This window comes from Perca flavescens, chromosome 13 (assembly GCF_004354835.1).
Source record: "Perca flavescens isolate YP-PL-M2 chromosome 13, PFLA_1.0, whole genome shotgun sequence".
NCBI lineage: Eukaryota > Metazoa > Chordata > Actinopteri > Perciformes > Percidae > Perca > Perca flavescens.
In genome coordinates this window covers 32,876,218-32,901,143 of record NC_041343.1, presented here as the reverse complement: position 1 = coordinate 32,901,143, position 24,926 = coordinate 32,876,218, and the positions used below count along the sequence as shown (strand labels likewise).

The 24,926-nt window shown below is 41.7% G+C and overlaps 3 protein-coding genes across 4 annotated transcripts in view; 2 read left to right on the top strand and 1 right to left on the bottom strand.

Moving 5' to 3' along the window:
• nup98 (nucleoporin 98 and 96 precursor) overlaps window positions 1-24,926 on the top strand; it is a 138,020-nt gene that overhangs the window by 50,134 nt on the left and 62,960 nt on the right. The window lies entirely within an intron of this gene.
• On the bottom strand, window positions 1,663-2,628 carry LOC114566274 (odorant receptor 131-2-like). Its single transcript, XM_028594603.1, has one exon. The coding sequence runs from the start codon at window positions 2,626-2,628 to the stop codon at window positions 1,663-1,665; it is 966 nt and encodes a 321-aa protein (XP_028450404.1).
• Window positions 13,225-14,190, top strand: LOC114566273 (odorant receptor 131-2-like). Its single transcript, XM_028594601.1, has one exon. The coding sequence runs from the start codon at window positions 13,225-13,227 to the stop codon at window positions 14,188-14,190; it is 966 nt and encodes a 321-aa protein (XP_028450402.1).

Here is a 24,926-nt window from a genome sequence, read left to right as displayed (position 1 = left end):
GTCTTTTTTATTAATGTAACTACTCAAGTAGCTTTGTTAAAAAATAGTAAGTCATTAGAATTCACTATCAATTCTAAAGGTAGTTTTATGTGTAGGTAGCATTTACAAACCATGATATAATAACTAGACCATGCCACACAATTGTTTGACATTACAGGAAGTACTTATAAGTCTGTAATTATTGACAAAGATAGCTGAAAATTGTGTAGCACCAGAACTTATTAGGCAACTTATAAACAGTCCTTTTACTCTCCACCCAATGCAGTTTGATTCATAATGGATTTATTTACTGCATTTCTACACACTTTAATGATATTCCCAGCTACGTAAAAGCAAAACATATTGATTAGGATGGCAAAGATGGGAGCTAGTGTGCATGCTAATGAGTGTAGATGTGTTTGGTCGGTGCTCCTCTTCACAAAATTGACAACATTATTATTATACTGTGTTTCATTCAATTGTAGGCCTACACTGTGAGTTCACTTCTTTTATTGAAACTAAGTGCATGGAAAAGTCTGTCAATACAGAAGGCCTTACGCCTCCGACAAAGCTAAATCGGCAGATTTTCAAGCCACCAAAGCTAATGCTAATATAAAAATTCAGTTATTCACAGATTCATAGTCTGTATTAACTGTATATAATATTGCACGTATTTACCCTACTAAGTCAACGTTGTAGTCTACAACAGGAGAAACGTCTTATTTAATATCTCCAGATCAATACAGTGTAGAGACTTTTGGTTTTGTTTAGAAGCAGAGACATTTGCCGTTTCAACAAAGTCATTTGACAACTGTTGGCCATCCAGAAGCTTTAGTGTAGAGCACAATAATTCCAGGGTGATAAATCCGTGTTTGAGAGGCTATTTACTGTATTCAGTCATCTTTTTGTACAAAGAACCGATATAATCACGTCAGCCGGGTTCCATCTTGGATAGTAAAGTCTTGACTGACAGCTGGCTCGACAAATCACATCAAGTCATTTGGGGGCTTGAGTTTGTTCAGTCAATAGAGAGGCCTTACAGGAGGGTCTTATTTACTGTGTCTGTGTGTCTGTATTGGAAGGCAGAGGAGTGGAAGAAAAGAGAATCCAGAATGAAGCCTAGAGGTTGAAATGAGTGTGATTTGGTCTACTGATGTCAAATCACAGACAGATAATGCATTAGAGGTGACACAACTAACCTTTTTGGATAAAATCGTATGGTCTTCTAGGAAAAAAACAAAGAGAGTTTAGTTTTGTTTCCCCTGATTGCCAATACTTGGGAGAACAATTTTCAAAAGCCAAAAGGTTTTGTCATTATTGTTCTTTTTGAAAAGTAGGATGTTAATGCTGCTTTTTTTTTTGTTGTTCTTCATTTTTGCATTGTTTAAAATGGTCTGTTTGATTTTTCTTATTTGACTGTTGTTGTGAGCGAGACCTGATAAGCCGATAGCTTCTGCCTATCCCTTTACAAATGGGTCATGTGTTATGTTGAAAATTAGTTTTTGTCATACATTTTCTTTTTTTTATTATTCGTTTATACATTTAATATATATTGTTTTAATCGTTCAAAATAAAGATTTCATTTCATTCAGAAAACAGTTATTTTTAGAGATAATAACACATTTCTTTGTATATTTCAGATAGAAAAGTGGAGTTTGTATTGAAAAAATTCATCTCAAATGGTCACCGGCTGTTGTTGGGAAAAACTGAGGCTCTCCTCCGACAGCACAGATTTTGCATGAGGACGCGTCTAATGGTTTGATCCCTGAGTCCATAGATGAGAGCACTCAGACACCTTGGAAGGATACTCAAGAACACAAAACAAACATTGTAAATACGTAAAATGGTTAATCTCGTCATTGTTCTAACAATGGGTGTAATAATTGCGGAGTACATGATAGAGGTTAGAACCAGGCATAGCTGAATCAGGTGAAGCAGAAGCGTTTGAAGAACGTTTCTGGCTGATGCTTTGTCTGTTGAGGCAGACGTGGCTACAAGTGCTACACCAATATAGGAGCCGATGATTGCTAAACCCACTGACACAAAGAGAGTGCTGGCATACACTTTTTCAAAATCATTAAAGATTGGTGCAAAAAACAAAGATTCTTTAGAGCAAAAGTTATTCATATGTGGATTGAAGGGGATTATTGTGAACACATGTACCAGCATAAAAACTCGAATGAGGATATGGATAAAACTAAGGGCCCACACCATAGCAATGGCCATGCCTGTGCTTCTCACAGTGAAGATGGTAGCATGCCTCAGAGGCAGGCATACAGCCACATATCTCTCAACTGACATCACAGCCAGGGTGAGAGGAGAGATTGAATCTGTGACAAGACAGAGCAGAACAAGGAAACCACATGCATCAAAGGGAATTTTCCTATTAAAACAAGATAGTATGTAAAGCAGAAGGCTTGGTATCTGCTGAAAAGTGTCTGCAAAGAGTAAATTAAACAGCAGAATAAATCTGGATGTCTCACAAAACACCGGCTTACTCCTCAGGGTGAACAGCAAAACACAGTTAATGTAGAAAAAAGAGCAGATAGAGCTTACGATAAACAAGCCAAACAAAATTAATTCATATTCTTCTGTATCTGGATCCAGACTAGCAGTGACATTGGCTTTAGCCTGCAGCAAATCCCCCATTATGGGATATCTGAAGAAAAAAAAGGCTCCTTTGAGTTGCTGTAGTTATACTAGCAAGCTACATAACATACAAAGTAAAGTTTTTCATGTAAAAAAAGTTAAACTTCTCCATCACCACAAATAGCGCCTCAGTGCAGAATCCCAAATTACCCATCAGTGTTGAGCAGTCAAGTCAGGAGGTTAGAGGCCATGTTCATTTTCAAAAGAGCGAAGCTGATGTGATGTTTTTTCCTCCAGTGTACGGTATATGCTTTATCCTCAAGCCACCCCTTAAAGGACATTATTACATCAGCATGGTCATTAGATTAGAAATGAGTGACGTAATCCCTCGACCGCTGTGTGACATTTGTTCCACTGCTTTCAATGCTTACATTGCCTGTCCTATTTTTGGTTTTCCATTAATGTAACTAAAATCAAGTAGACTCAATGACCAATCTGATTGGTGGAGCGCTAACCCGAAAATGACGAGCGGGATGAGCATGACTAGAGTCTCTCAAAATCTGATGAAAATCTGTTAAACTGACCTTTGTAGATCTGAAATGAAGACAGATTCAGCAACTGCATGGCCTGTTTCTCGCTTAAAATGTTCTCAGAAACATATTTCAGTGAACTATTTTCGTACAATATATCCTATTCCGGACAAGGCGCCATGATGGTCTGGTTTTGAAATTCCGGAGAAGCCAGACCCACGTGACGCGTTCGTCCAATCAGCTGTCGGTTTTAATTTTTTGGGCGACAATACAGATAACTGCTGTTATGGAGACTTTTTATGTCTTGCTCACGCGCAGAACGTACGCTGTGTTCCGAGGCACTTTTTGGACCAACTCATGGAGGCAGTCAGTCCAACTGCCTTTTCTGCCGAAGGTCGGCCGTCGGGTTGGTGTGTCAGATCCTTTAGAGAAACCACTGGACAAAACTTATGCTATGTGCAAATAATTATGCAAGGAAGTTCAAGTTCAAGTTACTTTATTTGTACCGAAAGGCAGATTTTGTTTGCAGTAGAGTCCTCATACACCCATATGGGAAAAAACAAAGAGGCACATATCACACATTCTCAACTGAAAGACAGTGGAAATGAAGAAATGGCAAAAATTAAAATTAAAAACTGGTCCAGATTATACTCAAATATTGATGTGAACTAAATACTAATAGTAAAAACAAAGTAAAACAAAATTAATCAGTAAAAATGTGTTTAGGTTGTGAAAACATACATAAGGTTAAAATATAATAAATAAATACATTCATAAAAGCAACAATAAATAAACACCTGTGCAAGGGAGATGTTTGAGTCATTTTTGCATAGCATTAAAAAAGACTTGACATTTTCCCGGTGGGCCGACGCACTTTTGGGCCGAATCGCCGATATGAATTTTTTTTGGCCCATAAAGAACTCACAGCGGCCTATTGGTTAATTATCTTTATTGGCATTGTCCTGACCCAATCAAATCCAGGAACCCCCTTCCCCACTCCGGGCCGCAAATTTACGAATCCAACTATGGCCACACATGGCAGAGTTGCTCTTTGTTTTGGCCAAAGTTGCACTTGAACACACCGAAAAGACTAAAGCCGAAGGCCAACTACCACGTACGTTCTGCACCTGCATGAGAGAATATGACTCTCCATGCCAGCAGGCACAGGTAATCTACTCATCATTCTAAAAAGGGAAATTGGATATAAGCATTGCTATGATACCCACAACAAACAGTATTGTATATAACAGTACGGAAAGACAGTTAACACTGGGAGATGGCGAACCAGATTGTCCATCTCCCGGGCTGACATCCGTTCTCTCTGCAAAGAAGTCTCCCTGCAGTGGGGAGCGGAGCGGAGGGAACGAGCTACCGTGTCAGCTTGCCAATTTGCTAGACTCGGTGTACACGGTGCAAAGAGAGAGAGGTCTAACATTACAGTCTTTATATAAACTTTTAGCATAGGATATTAGTTTATTAAAGTTTTTGGCCAATTTTGACAGCGCTATGCATTTTGGATTGATCAGATGAAGATGAAAAGTGAATAGAGCCTTTGGTGTGCTCTCTTTCCACACTCCCTTTTTTCAATAAGATTTCTCACGCCGACGGCCGATGCCAATGCCAAAAAAGGCAGATGAAAGCTGACACTTCTGACACTTCTCCGCAAGGATGCGGGACACACCACAAACTAACTACGGCGACGAACACTTAACATCAGCCCGACTTGGAGCGACAGCCAACAATTTTCTTTTCTCTTTTTCATTCTTTTTTAAGATACATTTTGGGGCATTTTAGGACTTTATTTGTATGGCACAGCTAAAGATGTGAAAGGGGTGAGAGAGGGGGAATGACATGCAGCAAAGGGCCGCAGGTCGAATTGTACAAGCAAGAAGCAACCCTCAAAATGTTTATTTATTTATTTAATAACGTGCGTCACTTTGTAACACATGTTATAATGCTCACCTAGCTGTTAGCGTGGCATGCCCTCATACTCTGCTTCTTAATGGCTGGTAGTCCTTACCTAGCTACTGAGCATATGCAACTCCCAACAAAGATGGAACAGAAGTGAGATGCCTCACTCTGTAGCTAAAACAGAGAGCTCAACACACAGGGTGAAAAGAGGAGCTGCAGCAATGATATAAATAGCAAAAATATGGTGTTTTTTGAAAATTAAACCATGTAAACATATTCTGACATAATCTCTAAATACAATTATGAACCTGAAAATGAACATAATATGAGCATTTTAAAGCATCCCAAGCCACTAAAAAATGTGTTTCAAAAGTATAATAATAATTATATTAATAAAAGCAGTTTTTGTTAAAATAATAGGTTCCTTGCACATATGGTGCCAGGGCTCTTTTCGCGCCCCAGGTCTCTGGTGCTTGGTCCCTTATTCATGGGTTCTCTAAACCAGTGATTACAGTGGATACAAGTGCTGTCATCACAGTGGACTTGGACGAAGATCGTGGAGCAGCTTAACTAATTTGACCGCCCCCCCCAGAAAAAATTATTTGATTAAAAGATTACATCAGCTGTCACACCTGAACACAGAAGTGCCTTTAGCTAAAAGTATTGCATAAGCCGCTGAAATGGTTACCTAAAAGTACTGACTAAAACCTGATTTATGGTTTTGCGTTTAATCTACACCATAGGTTCATACATAGGTACACATAGATGTGGACCCTACCCCTTAAACAGTTCAATTGTTTTGCTAAAAGTACTGGATAAACAGTTGAAACATCCAGCTTCATTCCAAGTAGTAGTAGTACTGCAGTATAATTCTGGCCAAATATTGACAGTTCAATTGTATGAAAAATGTATCCATCTTCATATAATGAATAGTATTATACATTTGGAACACATTGGGAATTGTTGAAGGGGTACCTGAGTTCATCTATCAGGGCAGGCAGTTCTCATGAACCATCCGTACATATAGCTTAAAAAAAGTAATGCACTCGTATATATTCCACGTGTTTATTATTGTATGCACCACACTGACTGCTGCTGTAAAAGAACGCTCTATTATGCATAGGGAGGAGGTTGGGGTGGATGTTTGGGTCCTAAAACAGAAGACCTCACTCAGGGCTGTCTGTCATGGCCGCATGATGCTCACCTTTTGTCGGCTAAACTTAACTTCTCCTGGTTTTAAAACCAACAAATATGGCCTCTGAAATAACTGAGACCTCAGGGTGCTCTGTAGCCAGCTCCCATTAACCTTTTTTTTTTCGGCTAAATTTAACTCTAAAGACCGCTAGACTTAACTGTCACATGACCACTCAGCAGTTGACTTATTTCGTAGGATATCATAAGAATTGGTGTGCATAAGTTTTCGTACGACTGCATTTATGAGAATGCGTTGAACAGGGCTGTGAGGGTATCTCAGACCAAAATTTGGATTTGACATCTGATTGCCATGTGTTGTATCCGAGTATTAAAAAATATATAATATATAATTGTAGCTCGCCTATAAGATGTTTACATTATTTTATGAATGTAAAAACATATTATTCTAATATTATTCTGCTTTATCATTTAATGCCCTAAAGAAAAGAGAAAACAGCAATAGATGCAAGTCAGCAAAAATTAGACTCCTGCTAAACTTTCCAACAAATTAGGTGTCTGGTGAAATATACTCTGCGGTATCACCGAGAGAAATCCCCACAGCTGACCCAATCCCCTGATAACTAATTTCTACACATTTAATATTCAAACCCTTACTCATCATCATCCCTTCATTAAATATTGATATAATTATTACCTCCAGTGGGTGTTTATCAGTAATCTTAATGATGTGTACCTTTTGTGGAGACAAATTGTGGCAAAGTTTAACAGGTCCAAAGTAAATGGAGCAAACTTTAATCTCCAATGTCTTTACTCAAGTTTGAAGTTGCATGCAGCTGTAAATAAACATATAAATTATGTAAATGATGTTTCACATTTTGAGCTTCTCTTGACAGGAGTTGTATGTTAAATCTGTTCTCTAATACCCCGTTTACATGTACATGGTTATTTTGAAAAACAGACATTTCCCTTAGATTGTGCCCTTCGTTTACACACAAACGGAGAATTCGACTCTGAAAACGATTCTTTCTAAAAACTCCGGTCAGAGTGGAGATTTTGGAAAACTAACAGGTTTGGCATGCTCTTGATGGCATATACACGGTAGCCTCGTGAGACCGTCCTGATCTCGCGAGCTCCAGTTTTCCACTCGCAGATCAGTCTGGCATCTTCAGGTAGAGAAAATTTGGAGCCGTTAGCCAAACGACCGGGCCAATCAGCATTGGTTTTGAGGTGGGTTGGGTGGTGAGACAGATGGTTTATCCAATCAGCTAACCAGTATTTTCAGACAGCGGTCCGGGAACCTGAAATGGTGCCTTTTATTCCTAAATTCTCGTTACACAAACGTTGCTTGCATGCTGAGCTAACGAGCTATGCTTTGCCTGCAGCAGCAGGGGCGGGCTTGTGGTTGTATTTTCATATGCTTCGTGGATCTGATTGGTTGATTTGGCCCGTCTATCACCAACATAGGTGATAGACAGATGGTTCATCCAATCAGCTAACCAGTATTTCCGCCCCTTCCCAAAAGTTCTCCAACGGAAAGTTCCCAGATGGATATGCCCGAGCAAATTGCGAAGCAATCCATCTGGCGGAGTCAGGTTATATACACGGGTACATGTAAACGAACAATTTTCTGAAAACTGACAATGTTATTTTTGAAAAGTTGAGAGGTTCAAATGTCCGTTTATGAAAATAGCCGGCCACGTGTAAACATAGCATAAGCCTAAAGTGGGGCTGGTACAGACACCAACATCTCTGTTGCCACCAAGATTGTTTATTCCCCCTGTTTGCCAACATATAGAAGTGCATAGTTAGGTATAGTTTCCAAAGTAGTCTCCACAGCACTGTGGAGTAAGGTCTGGCTACACCATAGATGCATTCAGGGAGAAGAGAAATAAAAATGCTCTGGGTTGATTGCATTTCTTTGACCCAATCACAATCGTCTTGGCCGGCACTAAGCTCCAGACGTAGCGACTGTGGCTCTGCAAAATAGTTTTAGAAAAGGAACTTGTTTTGGTGGAATATTCACACCGCAAAGGAAAACGCCACATACAATATTAAATTAAGTTAACTGTTCACATAATACAGTAATGTGAGCTATTTATTTAGTTAGCTGATACATGGTTAAACCTCATTAGCTCTTATCATTGTATCTCGGCCTTTTCACCAAATAAAGCATTTTTCCAATTAAGACATTTGGGATATTCCGGTATTATTCTGGTTTTAGAGGCATTCTTTGGACATGTATACAGCCCATTCGGAATATGTGTCTCAATCGGGGGTTTTATCGCAGTTTACGTCCTCTTGCTTGTTTACGGCGTATGGTCAGTGTTGCTATGGCTGCTGCACACAAACTAACCAGCCAACAGTTTGCAAGGCTGCAGACCTGATAAGAAAGAGAAACAGCTACTTTTAGACATTATCAAAGACTTGGATATCAACAGAATATGAGCTGATCTTTTCAAGAAGCTGGTTGAAGGAATGAAAGAGGGACGCTGTGTTCAAATGCTCCAACAAGTCCAACACTGCTGGTAAACTTTGACAAAATCTTATTTTGCACAGCTACAAGTAAATGGGAATATTAGAATATTAATTTTCATTAGCCATGTAAATAGCTTAGTCGGAATATCGTCTTTTTTGGAATAACGGCAAACAACAGAATATTATGTGCATGTAAAAGTAGTCACTGATCCCTTACCTATTAACTGTAATCTGCTGATACAGATGAGTGTTGACCGCTATAATTTTCATGCTGCACATCCTGTAATGATCAATAGATACTGGCTCAAAGAAAACTGTACTTTAATCAATCTTAAAATCCTTTGAATTATATTTTAAAATACAAAATAACTATGTATGTGTGCATAGTTCAACTTTTTAATGAAGAGACACTGTTCGTCGTGTCTTGGGACATGTATCCTTAAATCTCATGTGCCTTTTGCTAAATCTAGAATGTAAATATTGTTGTGGCAGCGTTGTTTTTCAGCAGCTGAAACTCTCCTGGTATCTCATTTAGACACATTAAATATTCAGACCCTCATTAATGTTTTCAGTAAATATTGACATAATTAATGATTCCTTTGGGAGTTTATCAGGAATCATGGAGAGGGGATGACGTGTGCCTCTGTGGAGACAAAGTATGGCAAAGTTTAACAAGCAAAAATAAATAAAGAAAAAAAACGTAACTTTGATCTCCAGTGTTTGAAACTAAAACTTCTTTGTTAAAACTTGTGCTTAACCATTTCAAGCTGCAGTTGGTAAGATTTAAAAAATATATTGTTTAGTTTATTTTATTGTATCGGATATGGATATTACAGTAGCATTAGAGATGCTTAAGTGTTTGTAGCGAAACGCTTATTTGCAACACCTGTTCTGTAATTGGGCTGCAACAAAGAGGAACATCTCTTCTCCACTTCTTGTTCATTCTTTCGTTTCCAACAAGGTGCAACAATGCATATGGTAAACTTTACAGAGTAATATAAAGTATATATAATTAGTTGTTAACAATTATATATACAAAGTTTAACAAATGACAAAAGAAATATACTGTACAAGTTTGTCCGCAATTCAAATCCAGTGCCATCTGTCTACCCAGAAGTGCTTTTCGAGTTAGGGTGACGTCACAGTAATTTGGTTTTTAAGGTTTTTATTTGTATTTATTTTTATTAGTAATGTTTTTTTTTAACATCATAATGGTGGCATGGCGGCATACATCTTAAACCTTGGTTTCTAGAAACTATTAAAAAAAATCATGAAACTAAAACTAAAGAAGTATAGTGTATCAAAGAAATTAGCCAAAGAACAATGATATAAAAGAATTATATTTTTATCTAACTGTGTGTCAATCACTCCTCATTCACACGCATTCATTCTCCCTTGTGGGGGGAGGGACTTAGGAGACAGTTTTGGGCTTTAGCAGAAAGGGGGGGAGGAACTGAGAAGTTGTCGATGTTCAAATTCTTTGGCTAAGTCCTGGATCTTCACAATCCTACTACCTACAGCACCTTTAAAGTTTCTCAAGTCTACTATACACCGAGCCGGTAATCGGTGACTCGAGTCTGTTCGTTGTGTTCCGTGCTGTCGTCCGTTGGAGGGGCCGCCGGCCTTTATTTTGGCCAATTTGACATGTATAATCGGCGGGGCGGGCACCAGTCAGACTCAAATGACCCATCTGATTGGTGGAGAGCTAACCCAGAAACGGGGAGTGGAATGAGGGTGACTAGAGTCTCTCAAAATCGGACGGAAATCTTTTAAACTGACCTTGTCGATCTGAAATGAAGCGGTTACGCAGCAGGTGCCATTCTTTCCCTCTCCCTATGTTAGGTTTTACGCTCACAACTGCCAGTTCACTCTCAATTGTTGAATTCAGGCCTGGACTGGCCATCTGGCATACCGGGCATTTTCCTGGTGGGCCGACGCACTTTTGGGCTAAATTGCATTTATAAATAGGCCTTTTTTTTCTTTTCTTTTTTGCCGCGCCGGCCCATAAAGAACTCACGACGGCCCAATGGTTAATTTTCTTTATTGGCACTGGCCTGACCCAATCAAATCCAGGAACCCCCTTCCCCACTGTAATAGCTATGCTGGAAGTTAAGCATCCCCCTTAAAATGGATAAACGACCACCAAAGCACAAGGGAGGTGCAGAGAAATTATGGGAGAAAAAGATGAAGAATCTGCAGGCTGATTCCTCAAAATGTGCCAACATTTCTGACATGTTTGGGGCTGTAGTAGCTGCTTCAACATCAGCATTAACTGAAGTAGAGGAAGGAGGAGAGGTGAATGGCTATACAGAGAAGCAGAAACAACATCATGACAGGGAAGAAGCCGAGGAGGAGGGAGGAGAGTGACCATGACAGGGCCATGGGAGAGAGTGAGGAAAAGATGGAAGAGAGAGTAGATGACGATATGGTTAGGAGTAGGCACATTAACAGGGACTCTCAGGGAGGGAGGGAGGCTTTGTGTGTGTGTGTGTGTGTGTGTGTGTGTGTGTGTGTGTGTGTGTGTGTGTGTACGCACGCACGCCTACATCATAACGACAACAAGCAGTTTGGCTGTAACATTAAAGTTAGTGCCTGTCAGGTAACCTAACTGCTTAAGCTTACAATGTCCGTAATCCTTGCTGATGTTCGCGATGCATCCTTATCTATTAGAGCTAACGTTATAGCCTAAGCTAACATGACTAATGATACCAGATTACACTTATTTGTGGCATGTGTAACTTTTAGTTGGATATGACACAATCACATTAACGTTAACATTATTACCCCACGTCATGAATCATTATTTCATCATTATTATTATATGAATATACAATACAATACTATACAATAGTTACAAATAACAGTAAACTGTTTTTAAAGTTGCTAAGCCAATATTAAGCAAAATAGTAATAACAATGGCAATACAATATCAAATATCAATAATAAAAATACCATAAATATACAAATCAATACTCTAAGAATGGACTGCAGATGGAAACTAGCATTAGCTAACTCTGGTACAAAACATCTTTTCGTAAGATGTATTTTGTACATTGTCCCTGACAAATAAACTAATTAAATAAAATAAATAAATGAATTATTTAAGTGTAAGATCAACAGATAAGTCTTGAGACCCTTCTTGAAGGATCCAAAACAATCACATGAATGCACAACACTAGGCAACTCATATCATAGAATGCATGCATATTTTAAGAGGACTGTCTGCAGGGAATGTGTCTGACCAATCATGGTGGGTCCAGCCCTGGTTGAACTAATGCATGAAGAGTAATATATGCCAGTAAAATCTGGATGACTAACAATTTTCTTCAGTTAAATGATAACAAAACTGAAGTTATTGTCTTTGGCCCCTCAATATCCAAAACTGCCATCCCTGCCGACCTTGGTCCCCTTGTCCCCTATGTTAAATCCCATGGACGTAACTTGGGTGTTATTTTAGACTCCCATCTTAACCCACTAGAAACAAATATCTTCTGTTGTAAAGACCAGTTTTAATCAACTAAGAACAATTTCTAAACTTGTCTGTTCTGTCATACAATGATCTGGAAAAAGTCATTGATGCCTTCTTAACCTCCTAGACTATTGTAACTCTCTCTACTTTGGTCTCCCGCTGACTCTGGTGGCTCGGCTTCAGATGGTCCAAAAAGCAGCGGCTAGGCTGCTCACGAACACAAAAAAGCCTGAACACATTACACCTGTCCTAGCTTCCTTGCACTGGCTTCTAGTCCAGTCTAGGATACAACTTAAAATACTGTTGATGGTTTTTAAATCTCTTCACACCCTGGCCCCCAGCAACATAGCAGATATCATTCATCCCCACCTAGCCCCCAGGTCCCTCAGATCCTCCAGCCAAGGCCTCCTCCATGTCCCACCTGTCCTGGCTTAAGCAAAAAGGTGACAGAGCCTTTTCTGTTGCTTGCCCTCAGCTGTGGAACCGACTGCCACCTGATATCAGAAATTCCCCCTTCAATTGTGATATTCAAAGCCAGGCTCAAAACTCACCTTTTTACATCGGTCTTCCCGGCATCTTAATTGTCTTATCCTGCTATGTTTGTAATTAAGTGTTTGTCTTTTGATGTCGTTTTAGCCTAAATCACTGATTTGTACGTGTATATTATTTGTATTTTATTACTCTGTGGCTAATGCGCTATGTACAGCACTTTGGTCAGCGCAAGCTGTTTTTAAATGTGCTATAAAAATAAACTTTACTTACTTACTTACAGTGTGAAATTATATAATTTGCTCGTGGAGCATGTTTTATCGCACTCGCGAGATATGACATAATCCTGACGCCATACGGACATGTGATGGTGTCACATGAAATGGGTGTGAAGACAGAGCTCATATACAGTATATAAGCGTGGACAAACCTTACAGACCAGCTTTGCTCACATGGAAGAAAGCACAGACCCTTAATCTGCTAACTGTCGAGAGGGGAAAATGTACGTGGACGATTTGAGATTTTTCATGTGAACTCAATAGGCATGTCTGCTGACGCTGGATCTTAGTTGTCGTGGAAATACAATCTGGAAGAAATTCATTGTGTTCAATAGGTGACTGTCTTAACATGTCGTATACAGATCAGTCTCTGACCAATGTCACTGCTGAACAGCAGTATCAGGGGTTACTGGAAAGATTGTTATTCTCCACTGTGACCACCGTGCCGTGCTGTGTGTTTCTCTACATTAATGGGACCATGTTATTCACCTTGAGGAGTAAAACTGTTTTTCGTGAGACTTCTCGTTACATTCTTCTGTTTAACCTCCTTTTTGCAGACACTGTACTGATTGCACTGGGTCAAGTACTATACATACTGGCTGTTTCTATACTAAGGCTGACATATCCTTTATGTGGTGTTCTCACCATGCTCGCTGATCTCACAAATGAAATCTCTCCCCTCACACTGGTGGTGATGTCTCTGGAGAGATGTGTAGCTGTGTGCTACCCACTGAGGCACTCTACCATCATCACCATCAGAAACACAGAAGTGGCTATCATTGTGGTTTGGGTCTTCTGTTTACTAAATACACTCATACGAGTTATTTTACTGTTAGATTTTCCATTTAAAGAGCTAGAGAGCCTGGAAATGAAAGAGTTTTGCTCTCACATATCCATGTTTCTTGGCCGGATGTCTGATAATTATGATAAAGTGTACACTTGTGTTCTGTTTGTATCAGCGGGTGTGGCAGTCATATCATCCTATATTGGTGTGATGATAGCAGCCAGGTCAGCCTCTACAGACAAAGCTTCAGCACGAAAAGCTCGTAACACACTGCTGCTGCATCTGGGGCAGCTAGCCCTCAGTCTCTCTTCAACCATTTACAGCCCCATCCTCATAGCTCTTTCTAGAATTGTAACAAGGATAGTATTTGTGCGTGCCTATACTGTTTTATATGTGTGTATTTTCATCTTGCCCAGATGTCTGAGTTCTCTCATTTATGGCATAAGAGATCAGACAATCAGACCTGTCCTCATAAACCGTCTATTATGTTGTCGACTGAAACCCTCAGCCAAGGCTAAGGTCTCACCCTAGACTTCATGAAAAGGATCAAGCTTTGTATTTGCTTGTAAAAGTAGTCTTAACAACCCAAGAAGAAGCATATCCTTGATTTAGTAAGAAACAAATTGAAAACTCCTGTAGTTTCCCAGTAGTATTTTTCAAATCTAGACCCTGATTTCCTATTTATTACATGTAATGTATAAGTGAGTAATGTGGACAAAAATCATCGACATTGGCCCAGTATTGAGCGAGAACGCTGTAACCGGCAAGCAATGTAATCAAATGCAAATGCTCACCTTTAATTTCTCCAGTTCTACGTCTCATTTCAGTGGCGTCAGCAGTCGTGATCCTGTACGCACGTACATTTTTTTATTTATTCACCTCTGTTGTTGTTGTTACCAGGGTTGGATTTTACCGTGGATTGAGAGCTCTGTTTTTTTGTGACACACTGCAACACATCTGTAGGTTTTCTCTGCACTGTTTTGAGTGGTTTATAAAACGGGTCAATCTGAGAACTTTAATCTTGTCTCCAACTCGTAGTGGAACATTACAGTGAGCATGTGTATACTGAACTGTCAATACATGGATCTGCAAATCCAAAGTTACACACAAACTGGATATTAGTTTATTTATAGCTCAAAAACGCATCTGAAACAAGTTCACATGCTCACCTCTCAGTTGCTTATTTAGATAAGATACAGATACTGTATGTTCTCCTGCATGCTTATGCTTTTCTTGGCCAGGTCGCCGTTGCAAATGAGAACTCGTTCTCAACGGCCTACCTGGTTAAATAAATAAAAAAAGAAGATAGGCCTATATTATTTTTGTTGAAAGTCACTACAGCTATGACTACATTTTTTTGACCATCTGTAAAACTATAGCGTGAAAGTGTGTGTGTGTGTGTGTGTGTGTGTGTGCTTTTGAGTCACTGGTCTTCTACTTGACTCTTCATATGAGTTACTGAATGAGAGGTTCTTCAACGTACTACGTAACAGAATCCTGCTAGTGCCACTGTCTTGTTTAGTCCTGACAATTATAGCAATCTTGCTGCCATCAAAGACTGGATGGCCTTTAACTTTCTGCAAATATATTTTGATAAAAACCATAGTTCTGGTTATTGATCATGATCATGTGGACCACTGACAACTAGTTTAAAACTCATAACATTCAGCCAGAAATGTAGACGTTTAGGGATTTTTGTTTTTTGTTATTTGAAGATTTTTTCCTTTTTTTGATAGTTCAGAGACAGAGACTGGAAATTGTGAGAGAAAGAGAGAGATAGGGTATTACCGCCTGGAAACCAGACAAATCTGTGAGCTCATGTTTCATTTGCTCTGACAGATACGTCCAACCCCGCTCGCATTCAGACATTTCCAGCCAGCCAGGCAATAGCCAGACCAATCACAACCTCTCACATGGGGCCAGTGTAGGAAGTAGAAATATATTTGGAAGGTGGAAACTTTCGCTGGCGCATAAAAAATATGAATAAAGTAGTTGTTTTTGAATGTGAAATAAACAGCCCAAATTAAAATGTCGACAGTAATTATCACCTTGTGCCAATATGAATAAATAAAGAATATAACACTGCTTCTACTATATATACTGTCTATATATACTGTGTCTCTGTCCAAACCAGCAGCGCCAGATGCCGCCCACAAAGAGCCAGGGTTTGTATGCAGGTTTCTGCCTAAAAGGAAGTTTTTCCTCACCACTGTTGAACCAAATGCTTGCTCGTGGGAAATTGTTGGGTCTTTGTAAATTATAGAGTGGGGTCTAGACCTTCTCTATCTGTGAAGTGTCTTGAGATAACTCTTGTTATGATTTGATACTATAAATAAAATTGAATTGACTATACCCTAGCAGTTATCTGTGCATTTATATGTAACAGATCGGTTTGTGTGAGTATATGTGACAGAAATCGAGATTTAATCGATAAATAGATAGATAGATAGATAGATAGATAGATAGATAGATAGATAGATAGATAGATAGATAGATAGATACTGTAGCAAGCTACGTGGAAGAAGTCGAAGAGCCACAGATATAGAACTCTGTGGAAATTTATTCAACCACTACACACACTCAATACACAGAGGTCATCAACCTACCCCCAGTGTTTCAGTCATGGTAACCCAAGACATTATCAAGACTAAAACCTAGGTAACGTAAATGTATAACAAAAACAGAACATAATTTACCCACTTAAACTAAACACTTAAACGTACAATATGTAACTTTCTGCCGCTAGGGGTCTCTCAACCAAAACAATGGACATTTAGTAACGTTTATTCATGTCATTGTAATAAAATAGCTGCAGTTTCCCCAACATAATTACGTTTTTCTTGATTAGATTTTTATTTGTAGCCGACCAGTTAGCTAGTGAGCCAGCAAGCTAACAGTAGCCAGCAGCTAAAACACAAAATATTTCACATATCAATGTCACCTTTTGGATGGTTTCAACACCGGGGCGGACGGGGTTTGTTGTAACGCTAGCTAGCTACTACTACTACTAAACGAGGCTGAGAGACGGGTGTGGGTGGGGATTGTCGGGGAAATCTCCGAGATAGCGAGCCAGGACGTTTGATGCCTGTTGTGCAGCAGCAGAACATCTCCCAGCTGCTCGGAATTATCTCCCCTTCACTTTTCAGTAATCTTAACTTTTTGTTTTGGTGCTTAACCCACCTTTTGTCGGGTTAATTTAGCTAACCGTAAAGACAGCTAAACGCGAAGGGGGGAGAAATTCGGCACATGGCTACATCGGTAGCGCTACGGAGATGTAGCTATAGCTACCGCTATGGATGTTGCCGCTGTTGTGACTTGGTGCTGGGTCTGATATAGTCTGTTTCCCGACGTTTAATTAAACTGCCGTTAGCGTCGTAAGCACCAGGCACTGGAGATAAGTTCTGGCAGGGGGTTGCTGTGATTAAAGTAGCTGGCTGATAGCTGACTGGGAGCTAACGGTAACTAGCTAGCTTTATGTCCCGGGGCTGTTGTCAGCTGTCATCCCGACTGAGTCTCTCTGCGCTAGGGGAGTGAGGCAGACAGACCGGGGTGTGCTACTTTGGCTAAATTAGCATTAGATTAATCGTCTATCTATACAGCTAACGTTAACGTTACTAGTGAAGTTATTTGTGGGTTAGCTCAGTCCTGTTAGCTGTGGTCGAAACAGTCTTTATTAGTGTGTTGAACGATGTTCTAACCTCATAATGTTACCCACAAAGCTTTAGCATCAACGTTAGCACATTGTAGTAACGTCAAGCCGGTATCGATATTGAACTTTCAAAATAGATAAGGTCTCTGTTGTATTACTGTGATAAAAAGTGGGATGTAATTAATCACAAAATGATGCTGTATGGCAAAAAAAAGCTGTATTACGGTTACAAGTATTTTTTTTCTGTGACATTGTATGATTTACAATTACTCCTGAACGTATCATCTTGGTGCCAGTATTCTGACGGAAGTTAGAGTAACTGGAGGATGAAAGGTTATATGACACCACTGACGGGCGACTAAAGGAAACGTGCCGTGTCTGAAAATAAAATAACAGATTTCTCTGGGTTTGACATTTGGTGGAAACATTTGGGATAGTGTAAGAACCCAACTCATAATACTATATAACATAGGTATGGTCATTTTTAGACATTTTAAAGCAGAAATGTTACATATTGTACCTTTAAACAACACTAATAACCTAGTCCCATGATCCCTTGCACTGCCGTGCAGAACAGTCAACACAACGGCATCCTGCCGGCCGTTACATAGCCCCCATCTGAGGGGTCAGTCGTCCTCGGCGACCCCATCTACCAAAACATAGTCCCTCAAATGTCCAGTACGCCGTCTCTGACGAGCAGGTCTCCCAGGACTCACAGGGAACGCAACGGGGGTGACACACAACTGAGGGGGGTCCCACCCAGGTTGAGGTGTGTAGTGCTGCCATCCTCAACCCCACTGTCCACAGGTGGAGCAAGAGGACGGTATGGTGCGAGTCTTTCTTGGTGTAGCACCACCATTCGTCCCCTGCAAGGCATGCGCAACCAGCATACCACCTCTGACAGCCGACTCACAATCTCGCCGGGCCCCTGCCAGTGACTGCAAAGCTTAGGAGAAACCCCCTTCTTACAGACAGGGCAATACACCCATACCTTCTCCCCTGGCTTGAAGACTTTTGCCCAACAACGTGTGTTATAGGCCCTTTTCTGCCGCAACCCTGAGTTGGCTTGGGCCTGGCGGGTGTAGTCATGTACCCCCTGTAGGCGTTCTTTTAGCCTACGGTAGTAGTCCATTTCTTTTCCTCAAGCAATCTCAGGCTCAGGAGGGGCCTCGAACACCAAGTCCACCGGTGTACGCAGTGAGGGTAGCAGGTGTGCACTGACTGGACTCTGCACTGAGGGTAGGTTCCTTCCGGGTGGTGCAGGGCTCACAGCAATGCACGTGTAGCTCCAAATCTTGTCAACAACCAGGCCAGTAGAGTCTATTCCTGAGGCATTGGAGCACGCCACACCGTGGACAACCTGAAGGACTTGGGGACGGAGTTCACGGGGCATAAGCCGTGCAAAGATACCTCAGACAGTGCAGTGACAGAAGATGACGATGGTGACGGTCAACAGAAACTTTCTCCACGTGCTCACCCTGCAGCCATCATCCCAACACCTGGCCAACCCGCCCAAGTGAACACACACACACACACTAATACTGTCACCACACCCCCGGTGACACTCACAGTAACCAACGATGTCACTAAGCGCGCGCACATACACAACAGCGCAAAACGGAGGAAAAATCATAAAAGACTAATCAAACCCAATTTATGGCTCCTACTGCGTCGGTAGTCCACACAGAACCACCAACTTCCGTTCTTCCTCACCAGGATGACTGGCGCTGCCCACGGACTGTTGGAGGGCTCAATTATCCCAGCAGCAGCCATCTCCCGGATATTATCCTCTGCCACCTGGCACTCAGTGAGGGCCAGCTGGTGGGGACGCAGTCGCATGGGCTGGGCATCACAGGTCTCAATAGCATGCTGGACCAGCCCTGTCTGCCTGCAGTCTTCATCCCTGGCTGCAAAGATATCTATATAGTCATCAAGGAGGTGTTTCAACATGAGGTGCTGCGGCGGGTCAAAACTGTCGCTGCTGTGTTGCCACAGGTCATGCATGGCCTCCGCCAACTCAGTCAGGGACAGGACGGCCGGCTCTTCGTTTTGGATAGGAGCAAGCTGTGGCTGGGCAGGGCCGCTGATGGTGGGAGTGCTGATGATAGGCATGCTGGTAGTGGTCGTGCTGGTAGTTGGCGTGCTGGTGGTAGCCGTGTTGATGGTGGGCGTGCTGGTGGGCTTGATAGCGGCTGCCGGATGATCAGCCAGTTGGGCTCTGGGCCTCTTCTTCCCCCGACAGCACCAACGTGCAATGGTCTCTGTGCCAAGAGTGACGACAGCCCTTGCAACATTGACACAGGCACCCCAGCTTGTCAGCAAGTCCAGCCCAATAATGCACGGGTCCTGGATGTAGGCTAGCCAGAACTTGTGTGACAGCTCCTGGTTCCCAGCTCGGACTTGCAGTAGCTTTGTTCCACTCATGCCAGCTGTTTCCCCTGTCACCGTCATCGGCTTGATATCCGTTGGTGACCATGCCACAGGAAGTGGGCCGGTGGTACCTGGAAGGACGGCCGGTCGCACCAGGGAAATGGTGGACCCCTTGTCAACTAGGGCCCAGCAGGGTTGGTTGTCAAGATGGCAGTGCAGGTACAGCCCTTTGGTGTGGCCTAAACGGCCAACGAGCGTGCATCGGCCTTGGACGGGGGGTAGAAGCTGGAGCGGTGGTCCCCTCATTAGACCACTCCGCTGTAGTCTTCCGCCGGCTGGATGGCAGTGGATTTTGGAGTTGGTGCTGGGTAGTTCCGAGCACTGTGGCCAGGCTCGCCACACCGGTAACAACAGTCAGTCTGTTGGGGTGGTGGTGGGCGAGCAAGGCAGACTTCTTCAGCCTCATCCTCAGTCAGCCATCCTTATGTGTGGTTGGATGGTGGAGGTTTTGTACTAGGCAGGCTGTGCAGAGAGTATCACCTCAGCTTGTTCAGCTTCACGGATGGCTTCGTTGAGGGTCATGGTCCGGGCAAGGCGAACATGCAGGCGCTCTGGCATGAGACCTTGCAGGAAGGCATGAAAAGCCAGTTCCTCTTGAGCTGCTGCATTGAACTGTGGGTTTCTTTGTTGAGTGTGTAGCCGAACATCTGCAGCAAAGGTACCCAGGCTCTACCCATCTGTTCAGTGAAAAGTCTCTGCCCAAATCGCCTCTCCAGTGCTGTCGTCAGGGCTTGAAGGTCCCGTTGCTCTGCTGGGGCTAGGTCAAGGAGCACCTGAAGCACCTTTCCTTCCAATGTGAGCGCCAGATGTACAGCAGCTTCCTCTTCACCCCAACCGCTGTGCCATGTTGCTAGTCTGACTTGAGAGAGGAATGGCTTTAAGGGTGTCATCCCGTTGTACTTGGGCAGCTTGGCTAGGGTCCTAGGCATAGCTGAGAGGTAATGAACTCTTTGTAAGGGGGCAGGTGGTGATGGCTCATAGGCAGCAGGGGGGGTGACAGGCAGTAGATTGGCATCTGTCATCTGCAACAGATTATCACTGACAGGGGCACTCCAAACCACTAGGGGGCGCTGGTATGCCGCGCTAAAACCGTCCGGGCGTGTAGTGGCAGTCCCGGCCTCTAGGGGGCCTTGGCGAGCCGCGCTAGAACCTCTGGGAGTGCAATAATGGGGAGGCAATGTTGTGGCACGCTGGAGCCGTCAGGGAGGGTTGGGAGGAGTCTTTAAAGCAGTCCAGGCTGCGACAGGTCAGCTTGATGGCTCTCTCCATCGACTGGATTTCAGCTTCCATTTGTTGTACCATCTCTTCAACTGTTTCTTCCATTTTTACGACGTGCTCAATCCCACTTCTGACACCAATGTAGCGAGCTACGTGGAAGAAGTCGAAGAGCCAGAGATATAGAACTCTGTGGAAGTTTATTCAACCGCTACACACACTCAATACACAGAGGTCATTAACCTACCCCAGTGTTTCAGTCATTGTAACCCAACAAATGTAAATAAATATGAACACATTATCAAGACTAAAACCTAGATAACGTAAATGTATAACAAAAACACTAACAGAACATCACTTAGAAACACTAATAACCTAGTCCCATGATCCCTTGCCCTGCCAGAACAGTCAACATAACGGCATCCTGCCGGCCGTTACAATACTTTATTCATCCGAGCAAAATTTTAGGCATCCAGTAACTTAGACAACCATAACACAATGAATGGAATGGATATAAAATTAGGCCTTAGATTAGGATATTGACCTAAACTGGTAAATATATAAACTACTAGTCAAAAGTTTTAGAACACCCCAATTTTTCCAGGTTTTTATTGAAATTCATGTAGTTCAATGTCTCATTGTACTCTGAAATAGAATAGAAAAGAAAAGAATAGAACAAATGAACAGTTTAACCCTTTAGGCACCAGGTTTTATTTTTAAAAAATGTGAACAGGGAAAAAGTACATTTTTAAGCCAACAGTCGTAAACTAGAACAATTACTACACCACAAAACTCATGTAAACAGTAGGCATTTTTTTTTTTTTTTTTTTTTTGTTTTTTGGGGGGACGGGGGAGGGGCTCACGGCAGCACCTGCTGCTCGTTGAGCACAGTAATTGTAGAGTGATACCTGCTTTCACGAGTCTCCAAACACCACAAAAGTTTCCATTAACACCAGAAAAAGTCGCTAGTCGCTTTTGACAAAAAAAGTCAAGTTTGGATGGGATTTCGTCGAACATTTTGCATTGCGTATTTCTGAGCTAAGGTCTAAGTAGTGGAGTGCTGTGTGTCTCCTCTCTGCTCTGATGGCAGTCTGAGACTGCTGCGCGAGGCTACTGAGAGACTGACCGCCTGTGAGGGCTTTGGACGGGGGAGGGGCTCACGGCAACACCCACTGCTCGTTGAGCACAGTAATTGTAGAGTGATACGTGCTTTCACGAGTCTCCAAACACCACAAAAGTCTCCAATAACACCAGAAAAAAGTCAGTTTGGATGGGATTTCCTCGAACATTTGCATGGAAGCATGACGTATTTCTGAGCTAAGGTCTAAGTACGGGATGTCTGCCATCTAGTGGAGGGGAGTATGAATGACATATAACCCTCTATTCAGAGAAAAGCTGTTTGATTCAGTACCGCGTCCTGTCGCAATTTTGCGACTTTGGCGCTTAAAGGGTTAAGTTAAAAATAAATCACGGAATCAATTTAGAAACCAAACTGTATTCTAAATTTTGACTCATCAAAGTAGCCCCCTTTGGCAGATATAGCAGCTGAACACACTCGTGGCATTCTTTCTACAATGGAAATCAAATATTCTTCAGAAAGTTCTTCCCAACTCTGTCAACACTTTTCTGTCCAGTTAATCCCAAACCAGCTCAATGGGGTTTAAGTCTGGTGACTGTGCTGGCTACTCCATGTAGCCAGCACTACAATGGCTAGATCATGTCTAATTTTAAATGCTAAAAAAACTGTTTGTTTATATTTGTCGAAGCAGCCTTCTACCATTACGCCTTCTCAATCCAGGGTGTTTTTGGGTACAGAGGAGTTGGAAGTTGTTAATGAGTTTAAATACTTGGGCGTTATTATAGATTCCAAACTTTCTTTCAAAAATCATGTTAAAATGATTTCCAACAGAAATAAATTCAGTCTTTGTAATTTTAAGCAAATTAGAGGATCTCTGTCAGAGACGGCAGCTCTGATGTTCTTGCACTCAATGATATTTTCACATCTAAATTATTGCATCACCAGCTGGTCTATGTCGGGTTCTACTATCCTAAAACCAGTTGAGCTTTTGTACAAAAAGGCACTCAAAACTCTAGATAAAAAACCTTTTTCTTACCATCATTGCAAAATCATAGAGAAATATAACTTGCTAACTTTTGACAATTTTTGTAAATTTTCCTCAATATGCTTAGTTTATAAAGTACTGCATGGCTTGGCACCACCGCCATTGCAAGAATTTATTAAATACAGACAGACTCGGATTACTAGAGCTGTTGTAAACAGGGACTGTGAGCTTCCTTTTAGAATAACTTCTTTTAGCCATAATGCACTATCTATTAAAGGTAGTGCATTATGGAACACACTACCCCCAACTATAAGGGAATGTCCCACTTTGGCCACCTTTAAGAGCCAGGTAAAGGAATGGCTCAGAGCTAACCAAACGTGCAATCACTTCTGACTGCATGCTGTACTGTATTAGCCCAGGGAGTGTGTTGGTGAATTGCGTCTTCGTCTTAACACTTACTAATAAATTGTCTTGTTTGCTTTTTTTTTGGGGGGTTTTTTGTTTGTTTATTTTGTTTTTCCTTGTTTCACATAACAAATGTTATTACTGTATATATTTTGTCTTAAAACTAACCACGTATGGGTCACCCCTACTCGTATGTCATACCGTATTAGTTTAGTGAAACATATGTATGTTGAGCCTCTGTTATAACATTTAGTAATAATTTTTGTTTTTTTCATCCTGCTTTATCCTGTTTTATATAGTAGATGTTAATGTCCTGTTATTGTAATTTATATCTGCCAATTGGGACTACAGATGGAAATTAGCCTTTGGGCTATAATCTGGCACTTTTACTGCTGTACATGTTCATTAAATGTGCTTACCATCTTGTTCTTTTTTGCTAAGGTAGTTCTGGCATAGCTTCGATTTATGTTTTGGGTCATTATCTTGCTGTAGGATGAACCCCTGACCAACTAGGCGAATACCAGAGGGTACTGCATGGTGCTGCAAAATGTTGTGGTAGCCGTTTTGGTTCAGGGTGCCTTTCACTCTGTACAAATCACCGACCCTGGATCCAGCAAAACAGCCCCAGACCATCAAGCTTCCTCCTCCATTTTGACAGTTTATGTCACACACTCAACCATCCTTTCGCCTATTCGACGGCGTACAAAAATCCTGCGTGATCAACCGAAGATTTCAAATTTTGATTCATCAGTCCATAGCACCTTCTTCCAGTCTCCAGTAGTCCATTGGCAGTGTTTCTTGGCCCAGGCAAGCATCTTTTTCTTATTCTGACGTCTTAGCAATGGCTTTCTTGCTGCAACTCGACCTATCAAACCTGCAGCTCAAAGTCTTCTCTTTACAGTTGAAACTGAGACTTGCTCATTACGACCACTATTAAGCTCTGCTTGAAGCTGTTATCCTGTGAGCCGCCTATCACGCAAGCTGTTGACTCTCAGAAACTTGTCTTCTGATTCTGTTGTGGCTTTGGGTCTGCCAGACCTCTTCCTGTCAGAGTTTCCCCAGTTTCTAAGTGCCTTTTGATGGTGAAGAATACTGTACTCACTGACACATTGACTTTCTTCGCAATTTCTCTGTAGGAAAGACCAACATTCTTAAGTGTTATGATGGTCTGTCTCTCTTCCATTGTTAATTGCCTTTTCCCCGCCACTTTTATAGCAACACACTACTTTCTGCAGTATAATACTGATCAAATAATGCTCACGACGGTATGGTACCACAGTGTGTTCCAACAATACTTTTAAACAAACAGAGGGGGTTGTAAGTAATCCAGACAAGTTGGAACACCTGTGGGAATTGGTAGCACCAACTTTCAAAGCTTGATCAACCTCCATAGCTGCAGAACAGCTTTACGTTGTTAACCCATTTCTTGTTCCCTGAAAAAGGCCTTTTTGTAAAATTCTGAAATGTACATTATTTTTCAGTTTTTTAACCTCAGGCAGTTCACC